The following is a 27,328-nucleotide window of genomic DNA, read 5'->3' as shown; positions in this document are numbered from 1 at the left end:
AAAAGGAACGATCCGGAGGAACAGCTCAGTATTAAGTTGCTCCTCGCTCTGATGAAGTGAACTGCAAGGTTCACGAAACGTTGACATTCCAAGAATGGATCTGGACACGGAGGAAACCCGCGAAACGCAATCTTTATATAGAAACGTAATCTTTATATAGAAAGCATCTGTGAAAGCCTCAAGAATATTCTTAACGTAATTTTCTAATACATTACATAATTATGATAATGTACATTTTGACAATAGCTTTCCCCATCATCCGTGATACTATTGTAAAATGTGTCTTTTTTTAATGTAGTTTTCTCAGGTCTATTCCACAAAAAAAAAAAGAATCAAATACTCTAATGTGGCTTGGCAAGAAAGCAAAATTATATATCGTATTATACAAAAGGAACGAAGGACCAAAGAAAACAGTTAATTTAGGTATATAGAGAAATTATTCTTATTTTTTGAGTCGTTTGCTCGATTCTACTGATAATGGTGTATCGGAAATAAATTATTTAATAAAAAACATGTTTCAATAATAATTTGGCGGAAGATGCTCCCAGTATATTTCTGGTATAGGGACGCTTCTGAGCCAGCGTCACGGTCGCCGAGCCTCGAGCGGTAATGAGGGTCGCTCGCCGGAATCAGTCCGAAATGTGCAAATCGTTGAGCACTGATTTAATCCAACTAGACTATTTTTCTCAGTGTAAGTTAATTTATTTTTGATGTAGATCCAATTTTTTATTTTTATTTATAAATAATTATTTATTATTTATAAAATATTATAAACTAACTGTAAGACACTTTACAAACAGAAAATAATAATTTTTGAAAGTTAGAAATTCACATTTAAAAAAATATTATTTTACGTAATATTTTGATTAGTAAATTCATAGCTTACAAGTTATGCAGTAAATATAGACAATAAAAATGATCGAATAAATTTTAATTATTACTGTATTTAAACTTAAAGTATGAATACACAAAATACATGAGAATTATTTAAATAATGTAATTATTTAAAGCTAGCAATAATTCCGAAAATTACATAATATTACATTATATTTTTCTATTTATATTATTTGTTTATTTGCATATATTTTTTCACAGTAATTCTTATAAAAATGAAAATATCAAGAAATATCTTTATTATTAGAAAATAACAAAACAAATATCATTATTTTAATTAAAAAACTAGAATTTATTCATAAAATCAAAATATTATTTTAAAACTAAATATGTTTAAATTTCAAAAATTAAGCAAAATTAAAATATTGTTACGTTCGCAAGAGACATCTCTTTGGTTTGAACATTGAGAAGATCGTGGAGCGTTCCTAGACAGTAGAATGGATCGATCATGTTTTGCAGCTTGATTTGATAAATTCGAGTTTGATTCAGCTGTTGACGGATGCGCGCTTCTCTTTTTCTTTATTGAATAAAAGTCTTGCGAATTCTTTTGATAAAGTGTTCTTTCCTTTCTGCAAGCGTGATCTGATATCTCTGCGTGATTGCGCGAATGTGTATGCGCGTGGTGAGGAAGAATGGCGCAACGGACATCTCATTTAAGAGCGATGCAACATTTTTGGGGACTCATCCGGAATCGAACGGATAGACGAAGCAACGATAACAACTGTTATGACGAAGAAAAGAGACAGATGCTCTTTCTACGTTAACGACGGAGACTCTTCAAGCGATAATTCGCGAGATTCAGCAATTGCGTGAAGAGCAATTGCAAAGAGAGACAGAGCTAATGACGATGTTGTCGTCTAATTATGATGGAAGAAAATAAGATGTAATAATGCTCAATGCACATGTTCTTCCATGTTATGATCATGGAAGTATAAAGGTATGCTTATTTCTCGGACGCATTTTCGTCACGTTTTGCGCAGTGATTGAAATCCGCCATCTTGTACATAACGACAACAACATATGCTCATATATAGCAACGCAATTGTCAGTTTAAACGTCAAGTTTAATTTAAAAAAAGTTAATCCTAAATCTGATATATATGCTAATTTATAAAAGTAAAAAATAAAATATAAAAAATGAAATATAAAGAAATTAAATAATTTTTTATTGGATTTTGTAACTCGTGTCTGTTCTCATCATTTTCGTCCTACACAATTCGAAGATCAATCCTCCGTTAGAAATTATTCAAGATGACGAAGTTGAATCATGCTCTATTGGCCAGTAAAAAATAACTGCGTACATTTTATTATTTCCACTATGATTATCAGCCAATCAAAATGTTAGTCAAAATGTGGCACGACATATATTCAGATTAATCAATGATACAAATCAATGATACAAGTTTAAGTGACATTAAATTATTATTAAAAAGCCTTATAAATTAATAAAAATGTGTAATATAATAAAATAATGATAATAAACAATTACCTACATTGATTAATATATATTATATATTTTTTATATAATCTATAAATATATTTTTCTGATAAATATATGGATCAGTGCAAAAGTTCGTGTTCGATTTATTATTCAAACTTCAAACCGTTGGTATTTTTGTTAAAAGTAAAATAAAAAATCTAAACCTTACTCTATCTGAGAAAATTTAAGAATCTATTTTTTTAATTATAATGGTTTTGATAGAGTTATGAGCAATCAAAGTCAAAATATTAATTTTATTTAATTTGCAACAACTCAGTAATAAAAAATCGTAAGAACATTTTTAAATGATTTTGTAGGGGGAAAACTTCAAGCTTTTACGATAGAGAATCGAAAATTTTTCATTTTTTCAGCTCATAGTTTTCCATATGTAAAAATTACAAAACTCACATAAACTCGAAAAAATATAGTAATACCATTCGAAAGTAGAGATTTCAAGCTTTAAAACCTTTTTTTAAATTTAAATTTTGTATATTTTTAACAAAATTACAGCTGTTTGAATAATAAATTGGGCATGAACTTTTGCACTGATCCAATAGTTTATTTTTGCGGTTGATATTTTTCTTATTTGTATAATAAGTCACTAATTCTGCACAAAGGAATGCCCAATTTGGGACCCGGCTGAAGCATTGAGACTAGCTAGGATAGAATATAAAAAAAGGATTAAAAAGTTCCATATGCACAACTTTGTAAAATGAGTGCTACAGCTGTTCAAAGCTATTATGATCATATTATATATTATATTGTGTAACATGTAGGACTGATTTTATTCGATTTCTCGAATCATCTAATATCTGGAATATGTCCAATCTTGATGAAGACAATTTTAACCTTTTTTGGACCCCAAATGAATAGTTATAAGTGATATATATTAATCAATGAAAAGGGAAGAGAGTCAAAGTATGAAACAAAAGATTTTAATTGCTTAATTGAAATGTGGTCAATATATGGACCTTATCTCGCTTTAGCTTCCTCATCGGAACTCTCTAAAAGTAAAAAAACATCATTAACTGTTCTTGCTGACATATAGATGTCTTCGTCAAAGTTGGGCATATCCCAGATATACCATATAACTGTCAACTGTATTAATGAACTGTACTAATACAATTTAGATATTACTTCAATGTCTTTGATACAATCCGTTACCATCGTCATCACGGGGAAGTGCCCTGGACGCAGAGAAATTGGATAAAAGTGGTCTTAAGACTACATGGTCTTAATAGTGAATTTTGGTTCTAGCACTCAGGAAACCTCTCCTATAAAGTTGGGCTTATGGAATTTTTGATTCTCTTTTGATACCTTAAAATTTTAGGCATGTATCAAAGTTTCTTGCGGGACTCAAATTCCCCTATAAAACTGGGCATAGTCCTTTCTTCCTTTTCTTCATACATTATGTATACGTATTATAATATATTATGACAAAATGACAGGAAGGAGCCATGTTGCTTTTTGCAAGATAACTAGCAATTCTATTGGTTGACTATTGCGCGTCCTTGAAATTGTTACACCTTGTCTTCTTTCATCATGGTTGTAATAGCGAAACGAGGAGCTTGTGCAGCTGCCAGGGAAACTATGGGAGCTCAGATCATAATAAATGCCCAAGTAAGTTTTTTTTAGAAATGGAGTCACTTTTAATTCTAGAGATAACGTGCGTGATGAACGCGTTTAAATTTCGCGGAGAACTCGGCTATAAGTTGAAACCCGACTCCGACGCGTGACAGAGCGGCACCGTTACGCGAATCCTTCTCACGATTCGAGTTGATCGCGCGAACGAATCATTGAAGCAAAGGACCATCACTTCAGTTTAGAGATAAAAATGATCCAATTTGATAATAACTTACCCGATAAATTACAGTAAATTATTCGGTAATTTTTTGAGGTAATTGCTGGTAATTTTAAAAAATTAGAAAAATAGAAATTTGATATAAGAGTATTTAGTCATTAAGTTAAAAACACTTTGTTTAATTTAAATTTTCATTTTGATACTACATATTGATATAATAATTAGACAACTGACAACGTTTAAGGCAGGAATGTCAAATCAGGGAATGCACTTGCACACAATTCAATTGCACAAACCACTCACATCAGTCTGTTTCTAGTAATTTTTTACTACTTAACCAATGAGATATTATTTTTAATTAGCCAATTAGTGATATACATCCGTTTATGACATCGCGATCAACACCATTGACATAGCGCGAACCATACATAAGTATAAGTCACCTATGTGTCATACGGACACGTTTGTTACGATTAAATTATATATTTAAATTTAGTCAATAGCTTTGTTATTACATCAGATTCCTATTAGGAATATTAGAAGAATATTGTTTTATACATGGGTAGAGAAAATACAGCCTATTTATACATAAAACTATAAAGACATTAAATAAAGCTAAAATTATTATTACAAATTACTATTTTGCCGTAATTTTATCGTAAGTAATTAAAAAATTAAATTTGATATTTTCATATCTCTACTTTAGCTTCTTGTTCGAGAGGAAAAGTCTTAAAAAAGACACGCCCGTGTCAACAACTGATTCAAACTCCAATTTGTCAGACTGTCAAAACACGATCAATCTAGCTTGTCGTCAAGAAATGCTCATAATTATTTTCTTAATGCCCGCTCAAACCAAAGAAATATCTCTCGCAAACGTAATATTATTAATACATGTAAAAATGTACTGAATTTATTTTATATTGAATGTCTAATAACTTTCTCGACAACGCAGGTTTTTCGTGAGCAGGTACAGCGGACTAAATTGAGTCGAAAAGTTCTCTATTATTTTGTAATTTTTTATTTTTTTGTAATTAATAAATCCTTTTTTTAGTTACAATGCAAGCAAAATGTTTAAAATCGACGCATAACTTTAAGGAATATTTAAGAGTTCTTTAAAAACATCTTTAAGAAGTTTCGTAAAGAACTCTGAAAAATATTTTCAAGTTGTCTTATGGATCGATTTTACCCGCTCATCTTTAGAAATTAATATTTCGTTACTATTGAAAACATTATTTCATAAAAATAACACCAATATACAATAAAATATTAAACAATATGCTGAATTAAATCACAGAAAGTTACATAAGTGCTCGTGTAGGAAAATGATGAAAAAAATACAAAATTTATTATTTATTGCCAAAATTTTTTAGCTTTATCGGGGCTACTTTCGCTATAGATACAAGAATAAACTGGAGGGATGAATAGTAAAAGCGCTAGTGTCGCAAACAAAAACATAATGGAGAAACATTCATTTATTCATGCATCTAGGACCTGGATTTGATCTCGCGAGTACTAAAGAGTTAAGATAATAAGAAGTCAACAATTTAAGAGATACTTTTCTTCTCGCAAAAATATTTAAATAATTCTAAATAATTCTAATTAACTATTTCTTAGTTATTCAATGCATTTAAACGATTCAATTAATAAAAAACGCCAAGATATATATTTTTTACATAATTTGATTTTTCATGACATTTTACAATAGAATAAAAATATCACAAAAAATATCAACATTTTATAAGATATTTCATAGTTATTCCGACGTTTTTATACATATAAAAAGTATGAAATATCTCAAATTCATTTTTTGATCGTTTTCTTTATAAAATATCTTTATAAAATAATATAAATCATTAGAGAGAGAGAGAGAGAGAGAGAGAGAGAGAGAGAGAGAGAGAGAGAGAGATAGTAAATTTAATTAATCAAGACATAAAGAAAACATATAGTTATTTTTTTTAAATGTATTTACTATTTCATTTAAATAATATAGAAGTATAAATATTATAAGTAATAAAATAAATATTAAAAAATATACAATTGCAAATTATAACTTTTTTTTAATTGTATATGTACTTTATTTATCAACCGATTTATTGTATTATTAAATAAAATTATTATATAAAAGAATTAAGATAAGTTCAAAAAATAAATATTTTGTGGATAATACTTTCTTATAGAAAGTATTTTATATGTTATATTAAAATTCATAGTATTAGAACGTTTTGCATCAAATATTTGCTGAAGAAAAATATTTCAAATTTAAAAATAATTCTCAGAAAAAATATATAGGATAATGCGATATGATATCTACCTTTTGCGCTTTTTTCTCTTTCCTTTTTACCGCACATTGATACTCGGGCACAACACATTCCGGCCTCATGCCAACCGTTAAACACTTCTTTAGTCTGCATTCCTGGCACTTGCGGCGCATATACATGTCGATCTCGCAGCCATTGCCGTATTTGCACTGATATACAGCGTTCCTAGTGATGCTTCGTCTGAAAAAACCCTTGCAGCCTTCGCATGTAAGGGCGTTGTAATGATAACCAGACGCACGATCGCCACATACAAGGCACAATTCTTCTTGTTGTCGAGGTGTGGGACCTTTTCTTTTCTTTGCATCAGCTCCTTCACCACTTCCAACCCCGTTGCCTCCGCCACCGCTGCCACCACTGCTGCTACCGCCACCTCCGCCACCTCCGCCGCCACTTCCCCCTGAATTATTTCCGTAACCGTTTATTGAACCTGGTTGAGATAGTTCATCCCTTCCTGAAATAAAAATAAAAATTTATTTATTATAGTGAGGATTTAGTTGTATTTAAATGAATTGATTGTACGATGTGACTGATTACAATGGTAGAATGGAATTATTGGTAGCACACGTGGGAATTTCATATATTAATATTGAATACTGGCAAAATACTGATTATGTATCAAAAAACGAGTTCGATATTTTAGTTCTGGCTCTGACCAGCATTAAAAAATATTATCGACTAATGGGTGAATTGTTATTGAATCGGCGAACTCTGGATCAATTTGCTAAAAATAAATTTTTGCAAAAAATCACTCTTTATAAAAAAATATAGTCTTTGTTAAAAAAAGAAGCGATTGTTTACAAAAAATCGATTTAAAATCGCTCTTGTCGTTTGGAAAGATCGATCTTTTGAAGGTTGGAACATCTCTATTGAATAGTAGTGTTGATACCGATATATTATCACTAGATTTTCAGAATAATGTCTGTACAAAACTAAGATACTATATCAGGTGTCAACATTAAAATAACATTAAAATTATATAAACATAATATCGCTGATAAATTACTAATATCATATCCATACTGAAATTGACAAAAGAAATATGTTCAGCATTTATACTAAACCAGTATACTGTCAGTAGATTTCCAATACCGCATCTATGCTGAAATTGTTAAAAACAATGTACTGGTTAGCATCAAAATAATCAATCGATAAATATCGATACCGTCAATGTATCTGTGATACAATTCGTAAAAAAATTTATCAAATCAATATATTGTCGGCAAATTTTTAGTTTCGCATCTACACTAAATCAAACACATTTTAACAAAATATATTAATATAATATATTAACATAATATATAACATATTAATATAATATATAATATTAACATCGCCGATAGAAGGACGTGACGGAATTTTATTTCTCATAAGTAAATAGAAACATAGAACAAAAAGCCTTAATGTTATGAGATTTCTTACCCATATTATAAAATGACAAAACTATGTTTTGAACGTGAATCTTTAAAATTAGGCTCCAAAATAAAAGTAAATAAAATGTTTAACAATTCTCAGTACATGGTACACAGTATAATTACTTGTTATAGCATTAAGAATTAATATTAATATTATTAATAATATCAATATTATTACGATATATTTGATACAATATAGACACCTTCTATTTTAGACACAAGTCAATACAAGTGTCATTCTATTTTTTTTTCTATTTTCTATTTTTTTTCAATGGAATAATAAGGATATAGAATAATTATGTATAGTTATGACAGCTATAAATTTTCACGTTGTGACTGTGTTACATTTTGTGTCTAGCTGTTAATTAATTTTTTTGTACAGCTACTGAGAGAAGTGAGTGTTACATTTCTAGCATAGTAGCTAGCTAGAAGAATACTATCTAGCGACTAGATAAGATACAATTTTTTTATCTCATGATTAGATCCGCACGAAGTTCAATTTCTGCTCCAGCATTTGTTTAAATATTTTAATTTTTTTGTACGAAGAACATGAAAGCCTACACTGGATTTTGATGTGGAAAAACAATCGTTCCAAATTAATGTTTATAATATTCGTTATGACATTTATACATATATTCTTTATACACATAAACGTTCGATTCTATCAAGTCATCTTCAGTATATTTACAATAAAATTTTAAATATTCTTTAGTATATTATCTCTAATTATCAATTATTAAATTAAAACATTTTTTGGTTCGCTCACATTTTGGTCGTGTATATAATTGGTCGATCTTATCGTTCTCTGAACGGGTTCGCTAAATGTTCCAATTAATTCAAGATAAAATTCTCTCTATTAGTTTCTCTATTTTTGTCTGCAGTAATTTCATATGTTTGTAGTGGTTGAAATCAGTTAAAACTAATATTCATGTCTGGTTGTGCATGAAAGTGCAAAAGTCAACTTAAATATTTTATTTTTGCAAATATATAAAAACAAATGCAAATATGCTAGTGATATGTTCAAAAATTGGTAACTTTTGAACAAATCAATGAAAATCTAATATCTAAAAATGGAAATTAAAGGAAGGTAAAATTACCGAATTTTGATCTAAACAAGATCTTTTCTTATACATGTTTTCTTGTATTTTTTGATATGTTGAATTATTTGCAAACGGTTTTAAATTGATGAAAACATGTTGAAAATTAAAAGTAGCTCAATTTCAAAATCTGATCTTTAATTGCAATTTTTATTTTCCCATTAATTTAGCTTGAAATTAATTTGCAAATGTTAATTTCAAGCTAAACTGATGGAAAAATATTAAAAATTGCAAATAAAGATTAGACTTTGATGAAATTGTGCTATGGTGACTCAAAAGCTTCCATTTCATGCAAAAAAAACCTCTAAATTTTTATCAAAATATCGAAAAGTCAAGTAATGCGGTAGTGTCGCGACCAGTGCATAAAAATCAAAAACAAAACGAGCTGCTTAACCGCTTGACATGAGAATGTCATTACGTACAGTACCGGCAAAAATTATATCATCTTTTGGTTTTTGAGTATAACTTTCGTCAAAGAGTATCAAATACACTCAAAATTTTACAGTAGATACTTGATGGTAGATGCACTTTGTACATGAAGTGTAATGAAATTTGACAATGTTATGCCATGATTTTTGAATTTTTTATTGATTTTGGCAAAATCGCACTTTTGTGCTTTCTTTGTTTTTCATGTCGCTATTGTTCTTACGGTCTTAACCTAATTTTGGCAGTAAATTTAGTGTTTCACATTATGGCAAAAACTTGTGGTGCTCGAGATATAGACAAACGACAGCAGAATGCTATCATAGAAGGCCGCAAACAAGGACGAACACACGAAGAGCTTGCACAACAGTTTGGCATTTATAAATCGGCGGTAACCAAATTGCTGAAGCGTTGGAAGGCTCAGGGAGGTTATGTCAAGAAGAAGAAAACCGGGCGACTGCGTTGTACTTCTTCTGTCATCGATCGCAACATCCTCCGTATGTTCCGCAGCAATCCACGTTTCACGGCATCAGATATTGCCAAAGAAATATTAATTTCTGGTGATCGTCTGCAGGTCGCAGGACTACATGAATGACGAAGCCATTTATTTCCGCCAAGAACCGGAAGGTGCGAGTGGAATGGGCGAAAACTCATTTTAATTGGACACCTCAACAGTGGTCCTCTGTCGTCTGGAGCGACAAAAGTAAGTTTTTGTTATTTGGTATTGACGGAATAACACGAATTTGTCGTTCTAAAAGCACCACGACTCCAAGTACCAATTTCCTACAATGAAACACGGAGATGGTTCAATCATGGTGTGAGGTGCTTTCTCTGCAAAGGGAAAGGGTCCCTTTCATAGGATCAACGGCACAATGAATCAAAAAGTATACATAGACATCCTCGAGAATGTGATGCTTCCGTACGCAAAGCGTACTTGGTTGCGATTTTATATATCAGCAAGACAATGATCCAAAGCATCGCACGGCTAAAGTGCGGGAGTGGTTTCGGCAGCATCGAGTAACTCTTCTAGAGTAGTCAAGCCAATCGCTCGACCTAAATATCATCGAACCGTTGTGGGATGAACTCCAGAGACATTTAGTAAGAGAGTTATAAATATGGCCGAAAAATTCGCCCAGTGGAGGAAGAGTGGAAGAAGATCTCTCAGTCGACAATTGACGCACTTATCGATTCCATGCCCAGACGCTGGCAAGCTGTAATCGATGCCAAGAGTTTTGCTACAAAATATTAGAGTACAATCTAAATTATGAATTTTTTGTTCGTTTGAAGACATTTATTTTCGTTAATTAAAAATTTATTATGAAATTTGATATATTTTAGAGATTTTAAATAAAATTAATTTTTCACAAGTTGTTTTTATTATTTGATGAAAAGTTATTATTTTCAGTAAACTATATCTATTATTAAAACATATTACAATTTGATAGAAATCTGTACCGTTTAAAAAAATTATGTTTAAAAAATCAAAAGGTGATCTAATTTTTACCGGTACTATATATGTTTGTGCCTTTATCAAATTCACGATGCTACCAACAGTTTTATCTGGAGTTTTGATAAACTTTAGATTAAAATTATTCAGAAAACTAAAACCACAATGAAAAATCTGAAAACACTTTTATTATAGTATAATGTCATCAGTATCTTTCGATTGAGATCAATCGGAATAAACTGTGTGCACCTAATATCAAGATTTGGAAGTCGAGTCCCGAAAAGGGATTATTTTAGATTTTTTCCAGTCGTACGTGAGACACATACATGTGAAGCGTTTTGTCCATTAAGCTGCCTTTCACAATGTCTTCTTTCAAACAATATTACATAAAAATTAACAATATAAATGAACATTAATGCACATACATATGTAATAATTATCAATGTACATGAGATAAACAGAGACAGAGTAAATAAGTGAGTGAGTGAGAGAGAGAGACGACAGACGACGATACAATGACAATGACAACAATGACGACGTCGAGCGACTACAACGATCACAGACGACAACTACATCGAGCGACTTCGGACAATGCCGGCCGACTCCTGGTGACTCTGGACAACTCTGGGTGATGCCGGGCGATTTAAGAGAGATGCCTGGCGACTCCAGGCGACTTTGGACGACGCCGGGGCAACATCGGGCGATTTTGAGCGATGCTCTTTTATGCAAGGCGGCGACTTGCGGCAGATCTGGAGACATGGTTCTCAATAACGGCTGAATTAATGAAGTTCTATATAAAGCTTAATCGATAGCTACTATTCGTATTGTAATAATATAATGAAATGCTTTTATTTTTCTTCTACGTATCCTACGAACGGAGACATTGCGACACGCAAATCTCTAAATCTCTAAATTTTATCATTATTTTAAGAAATTAACATCGTTATTAACATCGTCGACCAACAGAATGTACGGCTGCAGCGTCTGGCGCTAGAGGCATCGATCAGATGTCTGCCCATTCGAGTTGTGACCATGATGAAAGGGATTGATGGTATGCTCAATTTGGACAAACCACGCTCCTTTTGTCGAGCTACCGTCTAGAACCCAGTCCTGCCAATTGCGAAGATGTTGCTACGACTGATTTCTATGCATCTTTGTTAAATCCCGAAATGCATCTTTTTCTCTCTCCGTTTCGAAGCGTGGAGCAACATAAACTGTCAAGCAAGTGTCAAACGTGAGTTCAAGAGTTTGTTAGCGTACGAAATTATTCGAAATGGATTTCTATTGGAATTATTCAATTATTCCTTAGATTTCTATTGCGTTTTCTAGGAAAAACAGAATAATTCCATAAGTGCCCTGAAGATTCCGCCGAGCTATACGTTACTTTAAGTGGATATAAATATTGTTGGTACAAATTTATGTATAATACTTATTTATTTATTTATGTATTGATTTGTTCATTTATCCGGGAAAAAATATTTTATATATAATTGTATATATATTGACATCACAATATAATAATATATAAAATATATCCATATACATATATACAATTATAGAAAATTATACGAATCTTTTACATCTCTACGATATTTTATAATTCACATATAAAAAAATTCTGAATTTTTAGAATTTCTGTATCATTTTATAACTGTTTAGAAAATATTTCAAATTTTTTTATACAAATCTTACAATATTTCCGAATTCATATATATATCTATGAAAAATTGTATAAAAATGTATAGCTATTTTGAGTAGATATATATTTAAAATGTGTTTTAATTCCTATTATAGTTCCTATTCACTCCAACAAACTCATTAAAGTGAGTGAAAGCTAGGATAGAAGCATCCGACGCGAACAAACATTAGTAGTATTAGGATAGTACATGATAAAAAGAGACTAAACCTAAATGATGTGCATGCGACGAATATAACAACTAAAGTTGACTGTACTGAGACGACGAACAGTCACCGAACAAGCGAGAAGACAAAAAATCAGAGAGAGACGTTTACAAAATTGAGCATACCATGTCAATCCCTTCCATTATGGTTGTGACGTTTGAGGTTTCCGGCGGTATGCACAGCGCGGCTTGCTAGGCAGTCCTTGCGCGCCGAGCTATCGATGACAGATATTCGGCGCTTTAGAAATTAATATCTCGATTGCAAAAATTGGGAAATGATCAAAAACTAAACTACAAAATGATAATGACAAAGCGGTTTATTCGTTACTGATTTTTATTTATAATTTATTTGTTTATGATTTAATATATAACGAAAAAAGATCGGACGGAAACGAAATTATATACTATATTTATTAACTAAATCAGAAGATGATAATGATCCATTGACCTCGATCTCCATTTGTTTATAATTTAATATTTATAACTGAAGGAGGATGCAAATTGCATGTTGGATTTTGTTAATACAAAATGCGCGATATTATTAGGTGTTGGAATTAATTCGTAGCGTTTTTTAATGAAAGAATGTTATTTATTTCACATGAGCATTAAAAAATACATTAATGAAAGTACTTCCCATCACTTGTAAAACGCTACGAATTAATTCCAACACCTAATAGTATAAATTTATCTTTTAAACAAAAGGGATAATTTTTGCGAAAAAGTTAAACCTCACCGATGACCTCGATCTTGACATATGTTGTGTCCTCACTTGACAGCGGCGGCGACGACGCGCCGCCGAGAGTGAAGCCGAGAGTGATGGGCCGTGCTACGAATTCGTGCGGCGCGGCTTCATCGCCATTGTCTTATATTTTTCCTCTTTTAATTAGAAAACTACAGCGAATATCTCAAAATAATATCAGATTTTTTTTGTTCCCTTTGACTCATTCTATACCCTCAATGCGACTCCTACCTTATTTCTAAGAGTATATATAATATATATATATATATATATATATATTTAGAGAGTATATATATATATATATATATATTAAGAGTATATATATATATTTTGAGTTTTTTTGCAAATAAAAAAAGAGAGTTTTCTACGGAGAATATTTAGTTTTAATGATTAAAGTTTGAAAAAGAATTGTTTTATTTTGAATTTAGTCTTTTCAGCTGATCTAGGTAAATATAGGTAAATAAATTGTTAATGATATTTCATGTTATGTCACTTTGATGAATTATTCTGAATTTGTTACAATTTTGTAAGATATCATAAAATCGCCACAATTCAAAAATATTTTTTTAAGGGTTGCGAAATGAAAGTGACAAAAATGGCGTTTCATTATCTTTCTGATAATATGGGCGGATAAAGAAAACAGCAAATGAACTTACGCGTGGCGTTTATTCCGCATTCAAAAGCACATGAAATACCAAATATGAGAGAGTAAATGGCAGATAAAAATGTAGTGATAAACTACTGCTAGATGGCGCAACTGTATCGTCGATGTCGCTATGTGAGTCGGTGGCGCATTATTTGTCACGAATACATTTATTTTCTAAAATATTCTTTTTGCCAATTATTTAATTAAAATTAGTTAATAATTATTTAGCTAAAATTAATTAATAATTGTTTGTTAAGTTGAAAGATAGTTTTCTCCTTTTTCTGAAAAACTTAATATTTATAGTTGTATCACTTTTGAAGAGCACAGTATTTTAATACTTAGTATTAGATGACATAATTTCGAAACATAAAATAAAGATACTTTTAAGAAAATTTTTGGAAAATAAACGCGAAAAATAAACATCTCATATTAAATAAGTTTTAGATAGAAAAAATATCGTCGATTCTGAACATAAGTCTTCTAAAGAAACATTCTTATTTCTCGAAAACTAAACATTGCATTTTATAAACACTGATAACATAATCTGTTTAGATAAATTAAAGAAATAAAAATTTATAAATTATATACTCGTGATTTGTTTCTATATAAAATCATAAAAAATCTATAAATGTGAAAATAAAATTCTTATGATTTTCTTTTACAAATTGCGTAGTTTAAATAATGACTATATATTAATGATAATATCACATCATTTTATATGTTTGTAATTTCCTAATTCTTTTTTATTTAAATTTTTTTCTTTTTTATCTTTCTCACAATAAGGGTTTAAATATAAAATTGGGAGGTAATATAAACTGACACACCTATGTGTGAAACAGATAAGATAACTTAATCTTTTTATAATATTATGTTATTGTGTCAAATAATTATCAGAATTTAGGGTTAAAGACATTTCTGTATTTACGAGAAAACTCTTCGAAGAAACTATTGCATTATATGTTTGTATTTTGCAGAACAGCATAAAATATGCATACATAAACAATAAGAGTTTTATTTTTTTCTTATATTATAAATATAGTATAAATATATATATATATATATATATATATATATACATATATTATAAATTAACAAATAACGTTTTATGTATATCAAAAAGATTCTAGAAATTCTCATATACATTAAGTTGTAGGTAGATATAGATGACTCCTATGGAAGAAAGAGAGAATATGATGTTATTGCTTACTGTGTCAGTTTTGGGATTCATTATGTCAGACGTTCATTTTTGTTTATCTTAATGGAAAAGTTAATTATTGCAAAATTGCAATCAATTAAATCATCTGATAGAAAATACTTTCTAATTTGTAGAGGAGAAGGTGATATTATGGTCATTGTATATATCATATATAATCAGTATATATATCGCCCTTTTTAATATCTCCTCTATTGGGTGACAAATTCAGTACTAAAAATCTATAGTATGTGTATCGTAAACTATAATGCTAAAATTACAATCAGTTTAAGGAAATTATTTTGATATAAAAGCCTAAAAAAAGAGGCCTTCTGAACACGCTTAGGAGGCCAAACACCATGATATTGTTTAACTTCGTAACATTTCAGTAATTAACTTATGGAATTATTTGTTCAGTAGCTATTATACCATGACAATAATATGCCAATACATAATAGTCAGCACTTATTATAATGCATTTTTACTTTCAAGAATTTTGAAACGCTTTTAAGATACATTTAATTTAGCATTTAATTATACATATTTCCTCATTCTTTTTAAACTTAAGCATTATCATTCGAATATATATATATTTGAATGTGTTGTTTGTTATTTAACATTTTATTTGGCTGCATAAACATTTCGAGTTATACAAAGTTAAATAATATCATGGTGTTTGGCCTCCTAAGCGTGTTCAGAAGGCCTCTTTTTTTAGATTTTCATATCAAAATAATTTCCTTAATGATTGTAATTCTAGCATTAATCTATAGTTTACGATACACATACTATAAATTTTTAGTACTGAATTGCCTATATATGCAAAATATATGTATATTGTATGTATATACATGTATATGTACATTCTACAATATTCTAGCTTTTTGTTAATTTTAATCAAATACTATTTTCTAAATGAAATCAATTTTTTAAGTCTATTTTTATGGAAGGCCACATTATCACTTCTGTTTCTCTTTGAACCATTATGTAATGTTGCTACATTTTTATTAATAGTGTCCTAAGTAATAAATATTTCGTAACTTTGAGTCCACTCAATAATATTTTGACGAATGTAATTGTTAAATTTTAAATAATAAAATAAAAATTCATGTAAGGCTAATAAGAGTCAAATGCTGATGTAAGAGCGAAGAATTAGATGCAGATAATACTCAGGTATGATTATCTTCATTTATTTTGAACATTTCGGTTCACTGGAGTCATCCTCAGCGAAGTAACAAAAAATCCTCCATTGAGAGCAAGTCACTTGCAGATTGGCAGAAATGCAGCAATCAATATACTCAATGGGAAATGAAAAACGAAGTTTTTCGCTCAGTAACATTGAGACTCAATTTTTTTCTGAGCTTCGTTTTTCGTTTCCTATTGAGCGTATTGATTGCTGTATTTCTGCCAATTTGTAAGTGACTTGCTCACTTACATCTTAATAAATAGTTCCAACTACGTAGTTGAAACTTCTTGAATTTTATCCAAAACGGAACCTAATCAAAATTTCGATTTTTAACTAAATCGATCGGAATCTAATTATATCTCTTAACATAATAAGCTCAAGAAGCATTGCGAATTGATTCTTCCTACTTTTCCCTTATCATCTCCTAATTAATATATTCTTTAATTCTTTTAGTACCTGTTAATATTCCTTATATTAAATTTTGAAACATATGCGTTTACACATTCACTATTTACAAATTTTTATTATTATTATTATTATTATTGTTATTATATTAGAAACTCAAAAGTAACACTTCAAAATAGAATATGTTAATGAAGTATGAAATAATATTACAAAAATCATTTTTAACATAATAAATTGAGTTTCTAACATCATAATAATAATTACAATAATAAAAATTTGTAAACAGTGAATGTGAGGCATATGTTTCAAAGTCCTATAGCCCTATAGTGCTCTATATGAGTTACGGCTAATATCACCTATGAGTTCGAGCGCTTGATCTAAATGCTATGAAACAAAAAGAGTGGGGATGACGATAGGCAAAATCGATCGAAATGTGCAACTCGGCTGCAGGCCTGCCTTATAATATATTTATTACATATTTTAAATATTTTTCTATATTCATTGTGTTTTGGATTCGTAAATATTTATTTAATTAATTATTATTCATAAATTCAAACGTTTACTAACAAAATAAGTTATTAGAGTTGTTAAATATATATGCGATTTTGATGATTGGGATTGATGAAGCAATCAACAAATCTTGCCAAACGTTTCGACCCTTACTGTAGTTATCTTCAGCAGATATATTTAATAAAAAATAATAGAGGAAAGGCCCCTATTATAAGATGCCGAATTCATTTTAGGTAAATGCTACAAGTCTATGGGCAGAATTTTAAAAAATAATAGGTCATTTTGAAGGGAATTTAATAAGTTTTAAGATAATGTTATGTAAAATTTAATTCAAATTCTATTTTTTTTTAATTAAAGAAATATAAAAAGTGAGCAGATCGCAAAGCCAAAAAATTATACTGCTAATATGAGATGTCGAGAAATCGATAATAAAATGCAAAATACATTATTGTAATTAAACAATTTTATTTAATATTTTTAAAATACGAATACACATAGTGTATGCGTAAAATGAGCATGCGATGCATTGTATCCAGGCTTCGTCTTTAGATAGTTGGAACCAAGCATCGCAAAAACAGGCACTCGATATTCATTTCTTTTTATTATTGTATATATTATAATAACGCATATTTTAGCAATAATTTTCATAATGACTATAAGAGCATAATTTATTTCATATTAGAAATGTCTTGGGTATCTCATATTATGATTTCCACGCCTTACGGTTTTACGATTATCAAATCTAACTTATCTAACGTTTCTTCTGTAATTAAACAATTCAACATATCCCGTATTTTTCTATTAGTATGATCTTATTCTATTACTATTGCCAAATATTTATTTATTAAACAATAAAAAAGGTTAGGCTCATCTCAATGAAACTTGAAGACACCCAAAATTTAAAATTTTTTACAACAACTACAGGCATGACCTAATAATGAATTTTCCACTGAATAGTTTTCAATCCAAGAGCAATAAATTTTTGGTGGAATCAATAGATAGCGTTTATTAGTTTAGCAGACATGCTGCTATTTCATATTAGGCGCCTATCTCATAATAGGGGGCTTTCCTTTATCTCAACAAGCGTTATCCCAATAATTTTGAACAAAAATTCTTTTTTTTTCATCAAAACTTATTATGGTTTCTATGCAATGGGCTTATTAAATGATTTTATAAAATTGACTAAAACAAATATAACATTACAATATTGGGATAATATTACTAAATAATTGTAAAATGTAAATTAATATCAAAACATGTAAGAACATGTAACGTAAAGAAACATATTAACGTATACAAAAAAACTTCGGAAAAAGATCTTGACAGAATTAATTTAAATTACATAATATAATGATTAGAACGGATTCTCTATATTTAAAGCAACAATAAGTTGTTGAGTGACTTATCCTGGACGGACAACTTAACGTTTTTGATTGGATTTCAAAGAATTTTAATTGTAACATTGCTGATGATAACTCCAAAGGGAGTTGAAACGTTTAAGATTACAAAATAAAAAAGATATCAGTTTTTGTGAAGAAGTAATTTTTTCGAATCAATAATTGTGCGCAATCCCTTCCGCGCTGAACTTTCCTTGAAATTTACTTATTATTGTTATTTTAAATTACACACTTAATAACAAGGATCTTCAAACTTGGAGATTTAGCACAACATAGATATTATCAATTAGTTCATTGTCCACATAATGCTATGGTAGTGGAGCCAAAGTATCTTTGAGTTTGTTGAACTAGAAATACAACGCCACACATATCTGTAAATTTACACGTTCTCATATATCGTAAGTCTGTACGTCCTCTTTACACGTGCAAAGAGGAACAATGTTCACTTGGTTATACTGCAAGACTGTATCAGCTTATGTTGTATATATAATTTTTTTTTAAATATTGAAGATGACCATAGTAAGGGTTGAAACGTTTGGCAAAAATACTTCACCAATCCCAGTCATAAAAAATCACATTTAACAACTGCGGCTCTAATAGCTCATTTTGTTAGTACATGTTTAAATTTATGTACCAGAGCCTATCTATATTGTTTTTTAATTATTAAATATTATTCATATTTCTTGTAATTTAACATATTTTTATCATTAGATGATTAATTAATACGATATATACAAATTAAAGATAAGCAAATGCTGGATAGAACTCACAGTTTTCGGCCTTTAATAATAAAATAAAATAAGTATTTTCTTATAGGAAAATGGATCCTTGTAACAGGCCTTGTAACAGCCTTGTAACTGGCATGGGAAAATGTATTCTTGACAGAGAACTTAATTTGGCTTCCCTGGAGTCTGCAATAAATGAATTTCACATCTTCCGATCTTTTTTATACGTTAAGCAGTTTAACCCTTGTGTACCCATTCAACTTTACCAATGTTGTTACATTCGGTGTCCACCTCTCATCTTCTTAAGAAAGAGAAATATAAAGAGTGTTAAATAAGGAAAGTATAATACCAACTTCACGACAAACAGATCGGTATTCATAGTCGATTCTTACATTTAAGACTGTTAAGTACAGTCTTAAGATGTCATAAGTCAATCTGAGGACTGTATTAGCATCTTAAGACATTATTTAAGATGGTTTTAAAATAAAAATTAACGATTAATGATTAACGATTAAAATAAAAATTAACGATCGATAAACTACTTTATCCTTTTCGCAGTCGCACAAAGTTTACGCAGTACATTCCTTCGAAGCCAAATATGACATTAAAATTTGGTGGATTTGCGACGCTGAAGATGCCTATTCTTTACACGGCATCATTTACACAGGCAAAACAGATAACGTTCGAGAGAAAAAAAAACTAAGGAGAAAAAGTAGTAAAAAAACTTGCAGTCGCGTACCAAGGCAGTGGTAGAAATATTACCATGGATAATTATTTTACAACGTTCCTCTTGTCAAAAACTTGCTTTCTTGGAAGTTAACTTTAGTTGATACTTTGAAGAAAAGTAAACCTTACATTCCAAGTGTGATGGCTGCGAATAAATCGAGAGAAGTATAGTCTACTGTGTTTGGATTCCATGAAAAAGTAATGCTGTGCTCCTACGTATCGAAGAAGCATAAAGCAGTATTTCTGATATCAACGATGCATTCTCACATGGCTGTGAACGATGATGCTAAGAAGAAGCCCCACATTATTACATATTATAATAAATATAAAGCTGGCATCGACACCATGGACCAAATGATCAGCAGATACACTACACAACATCGCACTTTGAGATGGCCGCTTAGTTATGTTTTTCAACATGTTATACGTTATCTCATTCGCTTCTTATCTAATTTATTATAAAAATAATAATATTTCAATAATACGCATTATTACAAAAATTGCAACAACATTGTTGCAATATTGAATTATAATATTTTATTAAATTGAATTATAATATTAAAAATATTGCAATATTACAAAATATTGTAATTTTAATATTTTGTAGAAAATATTGCAATATATTATTACAATTCAAAAAATAAATGCAGACTAGAGGGATACGCTTTTCGTAAGAAGAAAACATCCGAGGATTCTATAAGGAGTACTCAAATGGAGTTAGTAAGTCTCCTGGACTTCCTGGATTCCCAATCTTTTTTGAGGCGTGTTCGGATTCCCACCCGGATGTTCTCCGGGTTTAATCTCATTCTTGTTCGGTAAATAAAGGATGGAATAATACCTGGATGGCACTCGAGTAGGAATCGGAACATAGCCTTGGATGTGCTTTCTGCGACCCCGAATATTTTTTGATCATAACTTTATCGTATATATTTTAGAATATGATGCTAAACATAAGAATATATTGTATGTTGCAATTAATAGAACTAGAATAATTATCGAAATATTGCATGTTATAGCAATATGTATGCAATATTTTATTTTTGCGGACATAGGAATATTCTGTTGCCACAGAAAATGAATTTTAAAATTCCCTAACTTTTCCTGGTTTTCTAGATAAAAATGGGAAATTTCCATGACCAATATAAAATATGTAAAAATTTTAACATAATAAAATATGTAAAAAATTTTAACATTTAGAAACAAGGATTGTAAGAAAGTTAGCTTATATTATTAAAAATGCAAAAGAAGCTTAGCAAGTAGCATAATAAAGTTTTGGGAGCAAATTCAAGCCAAACAAAAAATTAATTAGTATTGGAAAAAAGAACGCAATTATGATGAAAAAGAGCGATCAAATAAAACTACTGAATAAAATATAAATTTTTATTATTTCTTTACAATCATTTAAAGTGCACGAATTTTGAACGTATTTAACTATAAACGTCAGATATGATATTTAAAAAATTATAAAAATTATTTGGAATATAAGAGCAGTTTAAGGAATTGTAAACAAAGTTCAAAATTCTAGTCTTTTTTATATTAGTCTTTTATATTTTTATATAGTTTTTTTCTAGTATCTTTTATTATCCCTGACTTTTTCCGGTTTTTCATAACCAATTTCAATTTTCCTGACATTTCCCGGTTTTCCAGGTCTGTGACAACCCTAAATATTACTACAATATTGCAGCAATGAAATTTTTATGAAATATTGCAATCTTTCAAAATAATATTGCAATATTCATGCTGTAGGAGATATTTCTTCATTCGTAATTTTAATAATCTATAAGTTAACAAATTTATAATTAGATATGAAATTTAATTATTAATAATTAACAATTTGCAGAGAATCTCAAACGATAAAGCGATAAATAGACTTAATAGCAACTTATATTATGTTGGAAGATAACGATGGTATATCAATACGGGTTGTCACCATAATATTAATTTTAGATTTGATTTTACATAGATAAGAATCTTTCTCCACCTTTTTTTTACATTGTACTCCTAAGTAGGAAGTGATGAAAAGCTCGCGCGAGGGGTTGTTGCCACTTAAATATATAAAGACTAAATAATTAATCGTCGTTCATCTTTGAATCGAAAAGATCTCTGTCCTAAATCAGTCATTAGAAAACGCTATTTAGTCTCTGAATGATCTGAGTAATCCGTTACCAGTTAAGTTTTGGATCAAGTCCTCTTGAAAGGAACAAATCTGATAGAAGTAAGAATTAATTAATGATACTTGTTAGAAAAGTTAAAAATTCATTAAATTAATTTTTAAAAACTGTTGATTGGTTGATTCGTCTTTTAATCTTTGTATCATCTAACTATTATCAATCAAATATTTTAACCCCAAGTTGAACCTATAAATTTAGAAATCTGTCGCTGACAAAGAGCGTAGTGATGGTTCTGCGATATTTAACTGTCGAGTGCGACAATAATCAAACATATTTTCGAGTGATAAGTGTTTGTTTGAGAAATTATTAAACTATTATAGTTTTGAATGTCTAAAAGAGCCGAATGACGAACACTACTGTAACGGATTAAAAAAATCGATTTTTTTTGCATTTTTATAATGCTTGAAATCTTAAAATATGTTCCTAAAATATTATGTTGAAATTCGCAAGGGAACTATAGTAAACATATGATGAAGTAGCGCGTATATATCAGATGCCAAAAAGAGCGGAAAAGTTCTTTTTATATGGACAAAATTCGGTCAACGCTCTAATTTTTAATCAATTTTAAAGTTTTTTTTTATTTGCTCGAAATTGAATGAGCTATAAGCTTGTGTGCGTAATTTTGATTCCGGTCCAAATTAAAAATGACCGACCCAATAAAGTGAGCAAAAAATATAGCGAATGATATTTATATGATAGCGAATGAATTCATAATAAATCGTGCACATAAAAATATTTGTGCATTATTTATGTTTTGCACGTCGAAAATAATCTGCAATATATATAATTAATCTGCAATTTGAATAAAAAATGTAAATAATGAGTAAAATGTAAGATATGGAAATATAAGAAGAAAAATTTAATAAATAATAGAATTTGCATGAAAATATGTTCAAAAATAAGAAAAGTCCTTTTATATTAGGTGTTGGAATTAATTCGTAGCGTTTTACAAGTGATGGGAAGTACTTTCATTAATGTATTTTTTAATGCTCATGTGAAATAAATAACATTCTTTCATTAAAAAACGCTACGAATTAATTCCAACACCTAATATTATTAGAGGAAAGTCCCCTACTATGAGATAGGCGCCTAATATGAGGGAGCGGTGTTTCTGCTAAACTAATAAACACTATCTATTGATTCCACCATGAATTTAGATTGAAAACTATTTAGTAGAAAATTCATTATTAGATCATGCCTGTCGAGATTTTAGAATTTGGATGTCTTCAAGTTTCTTTAAGATGATTTAAACCTTGTTTATTATTTAATAAATAAATATTTGGCAATAAATTCTTCATGCAGTGATAGAGTAAGGTCGTATTAATAAAAATACGGGATATGTTGAATTGTTTAATTACATAGATTTGATGGTAAAATCATAAGGCGTGGAAATCGTAATATGAGATACGTAATATGAGGATATTTGTAATATGAAAAAAATAACTCAAGCTTCTATATTATAATGAAAATCGTTGCTAAAGTTAATATAAATATTATTGTACAATAATAAAAAAGGCAACCGGAATGAATGTCGAGTGCCTATTTCTGCGATGCTTGATTCCAACTACTACCTGAAGACGAGTTCTAAGTATACTCTATCGCTTATTTTTCGCGCACGCTGGCTATGTTTGTTTGTATTTTAAAAAAATAAATAAAGTTTTTTTAATTGCAATACTGATATACTTTGCGTTTTACTATTGATTTCTCAGAGCATTTCATATTAGGAGCACAATTTTTTGACTTTGCGGTTTGCTCACTTTTTACAATACTTTTTTAATTTAAAAAAAAATGGAATTTGCATTAAATTTTATATAACGTTCTTAAAGCTTATTAAATTCCCTTCAAAAATGACATATTATTTTTTTAAATTCTGCTTGTGGGCTTCTAACATTTACTCAAAATGAACTCGGTATCTCATAATAGGGGTCTTTCCTCTACATCAGAAAGCATATATGTGCCCGTACATCCATGTTTTTCCAGACGAGATGCACTCCAACGAGCACTGAGACTACAAATATTTAATATTATTTAATAATAACGAAAATTTTGACAATTTCTCTATGACTCTCCAATAATAAAATTCCTGGGAAAACGGGCAGATGAGAGTATAACGCAATTGTTGAAGCGTGATAAAAAAATAATATTAATCAGTGCAGATCTTGATGGCGTGTATTTCCATACAGATGTCTTTCTCTCTCTCTATTATTACTTAATAATAGTAATAATAAATCTATTCAAAATTATAAATTATCCAAAAGTAAACATGAAATTAATTATCCAAATTATGAAGTGATTAAGAAAAATGATCCTAGCGATATCTTAAATATATTTCGATTAAACCGTATAACCTTATTTCGGGTAAAGTACTTAAATGTATTGACCCAAAAACGGACATTCATTTTTAAATAAATAGCCATGATTCGTGACAATAATAACAATATTTTAAATTTGTATATAATATCATATATAGTATTTAAATTTGTATTTAATATGATCTTAAATATCACGATCTTTTACAAATCTTAGAAAAGAAAATAATAATTTTTAATTTAATTTAAATTTAATGTTTAGCAAACAGATTCAAAGTTATAAAATACATGATTAGAAATTATAGGAATCATAAGTAATGCCAATTTTTTGATTTTTTTTAGTTAAGAAAATATTAGCTAATGATTCTAAAAAATAATATAAAATTAAATAACATACTATACATACTTATATATATATATATATATGGGGGTGTGTGTGTACATAATAAACAAATCGAATATATAGTTTGTATGTATTATTGTTTCGAAGAATTCAATATTACATTAATTTATATCTATCATTACTATTATAAATTGTGTTTCTGTATTAAATGTAAAGCAAGTCAATAAATATGACAAAGTAAAAGAACGTAAATTTTGAGCCTTGATTGAATATTACGTACATTTTTACGCTAAATCGAGACGGACAGCGTGCGAAATGTTGCGAGTTTTAATATTCGTTAGCAAGGTTTCCATGTTGGTTAGTACTTCTCTGTCACGGCGTAGCAGTGAGCGGCCTTGACTCTGGCTTTCTTGGTGAATGTCTATACAAGTGAACACACACAGTTACTCGTGTCCTCCTTGTTCTCTTGTCTTACCTAACAAATAGCGAGTGTTTCCCTCTCTATTTCTCCCACCGCACTGCGCTGTTTTCAGCTCAGAGACGAAAGCTAAAACGGGCCAGTGAGCACTGCTTCGTTTCCTTCTAGACTGTAGTTAAGCGAGCGTGTGAAAAGAGGAAGTGAAAAAACATAGACGTGATCTCGTACAAATGAAAGAAAAAATTAGATTTGCGTGCAGGAGTTCTTAAAAAATACGTATTCACAAATATATTTTTTCTAACAGGAGTTCATTTAAATGTTAAAAAGATTTTTTCTAAAAGCTTCATTTTCCATAAAAATGTACTCATACAAATTTCTGAACAAAATGTGTATATTTTTTATGCAAATTAAAAATAAATTATATATTTTTATTATATTATCTTCTTAAGAAACTCCTTCGTACACGTACAAAAAAATCACGACAAAAAAAGATGAAGAACTATTCTCTTTAAATCACATATAAATTATTGAAAAAAAATTTTTTTAATAGGCTTTTCATAACTTACAAAATTTATATTCTTTTATTTTTAAAGAAAAAGTAATAAAATAAAATTTCTCTACAATAATAAACAGAATATCATAATCTGAGGAGTCATATGACTTTAAACATTTCGGAAGATAATTTTTTTATCTTCCGAAATGTTTAAAGTCATATGACTCCTCAGATTATGATATTCTGTTTATTATTATAGAGAAATTTTATTTTATTACTTTTTCTTTAAAAATAAAAGAATATAAATTTTGTAAGTTATGAAAAGCCTATTAAAAAAATTTTTTTTCAATAATTTATATGTGATTTTTTTACTCATTTAAAATCATACAAAAGAAATTGATATAATTTTTATAAGTATTCTAAACTTTCTCATAGTTTTATAAGTATTCTAAAAAATCTATAAAAATTACAAAATTTACGTTCTAAAAAACATTAAAACATTATTTTTTAAAACAGCACGACTCAAACACGGCTTATCCGATCAATCTAAAGTTTTAAAATACCCATTTTTAATAGTATTCCCCGGCTCGCGGTTCATGGAAGCTTCTCTACTTTTCATTTTTCTCTTAAATTATAACAAAAAAAAATCGAAATGTTTTTAATTTGTTAAAAAATTTTCCATTTTAGATGTTTTCAGCTATGTAAAAAATAAAATTTTGGAAATCTCTAAAAATAAAGCACTAAAAATGTCAAATGTAGTTTAAAAAATACATATTTGTTAATTACTGTAGCTAAAATATTAACCAACATGCGGGCGTATACGGATCACAATAATTATATTATTTAAGACGTCATTATTATTTATTATTTCAATTTATATACTTCTATTACAATTTTAAATCATAATTTTATTATTAAATATATGTTTTTAACAAAAAAAAACACTATTTATCTAACTTTTTAAAATATAAATATAGTAAAAATATCCTGCTTTTCGGGTGAACTACTATATGTATAACTCCTACAAAAAATTTTTGTGAAATAAAACAAAACTAATAAAAAATTTTTAATAAAATTTAGTTTGTCATCAATGTTTAATTGTTCTACATAATCAGTTTGATAATCCAATAAAATTATTTCCAGGTCTGTATTGCATCTGTAAAGTTAGCACAGCGTTTTATTAACTTTTAAAAGGAATGATCGTTCGATAATACAATAATTAAGCGAAATCCGGCTAATAAGATTATTACTGACCTTAAACAATTGTTAAAGAATGAAAGCATCACGACTATGTTTCTA

The 27,328-nt window shown here is 29.1% G+C and overlaps 2 protein-coding genes across 10 annotated transcripts in view; both read right to left on the bottom strand.

Annotated features, from left to right (window-relative positions):
* Nucleotides 1–27,328, bottom strand: part of Ecr (ecdysone receptor) — a 233,759-nt gene that overhangs the window by 40,603 nt on the left and 165,828 nt on the right. For all 9 annotated transcript variants that reach the window (XM_087416372.1, XM_011070950.2, XM_087416373.1 and 6 more), the window contains exon 3: nt 6,486–6,943. In XM_087416372.1, the coding sequence (XP_087272498.1) occupies nt 6,486–6,943 (458 nt within the window). The remainder of the gene's footprint in view (nt 1–6,485; nt 6,944–27,328) is intronic.
* The window catches only part of Pfas (phosphoribosylformylglycinamidine synthase), a 241,992-nt gene that overhangs the window by 116,713 nt on the left and 97,951 nt on the right, over nt 1–27,328 (bottom strand). The gene's annotated exons all lie outside the window — the stretch shown is intronic.

The sequence above is a fragment of the Acromyrmex echinatior genome, unplaced genomic scaffold, assembly GCF_024713525.1.
Source record: "Acromyrmex echinatior isolate Ae372 unplaced genomic scaffold, ASM2471352v2 Scaffold21, whole genome shotgun sequence".
NCBI classification, from domain to species: Eukaryota; Metazoa; Arthropoda; class Insecta; order Hymenoptera; family Formicidae; genus Acromyrmex; species Acromyrmex echinatior.
The sequence above is the reverse complement of the archived record's forward strand: the minus strand, read 5'-3'. Positions and strand labels throughout refer to the sequence as shown.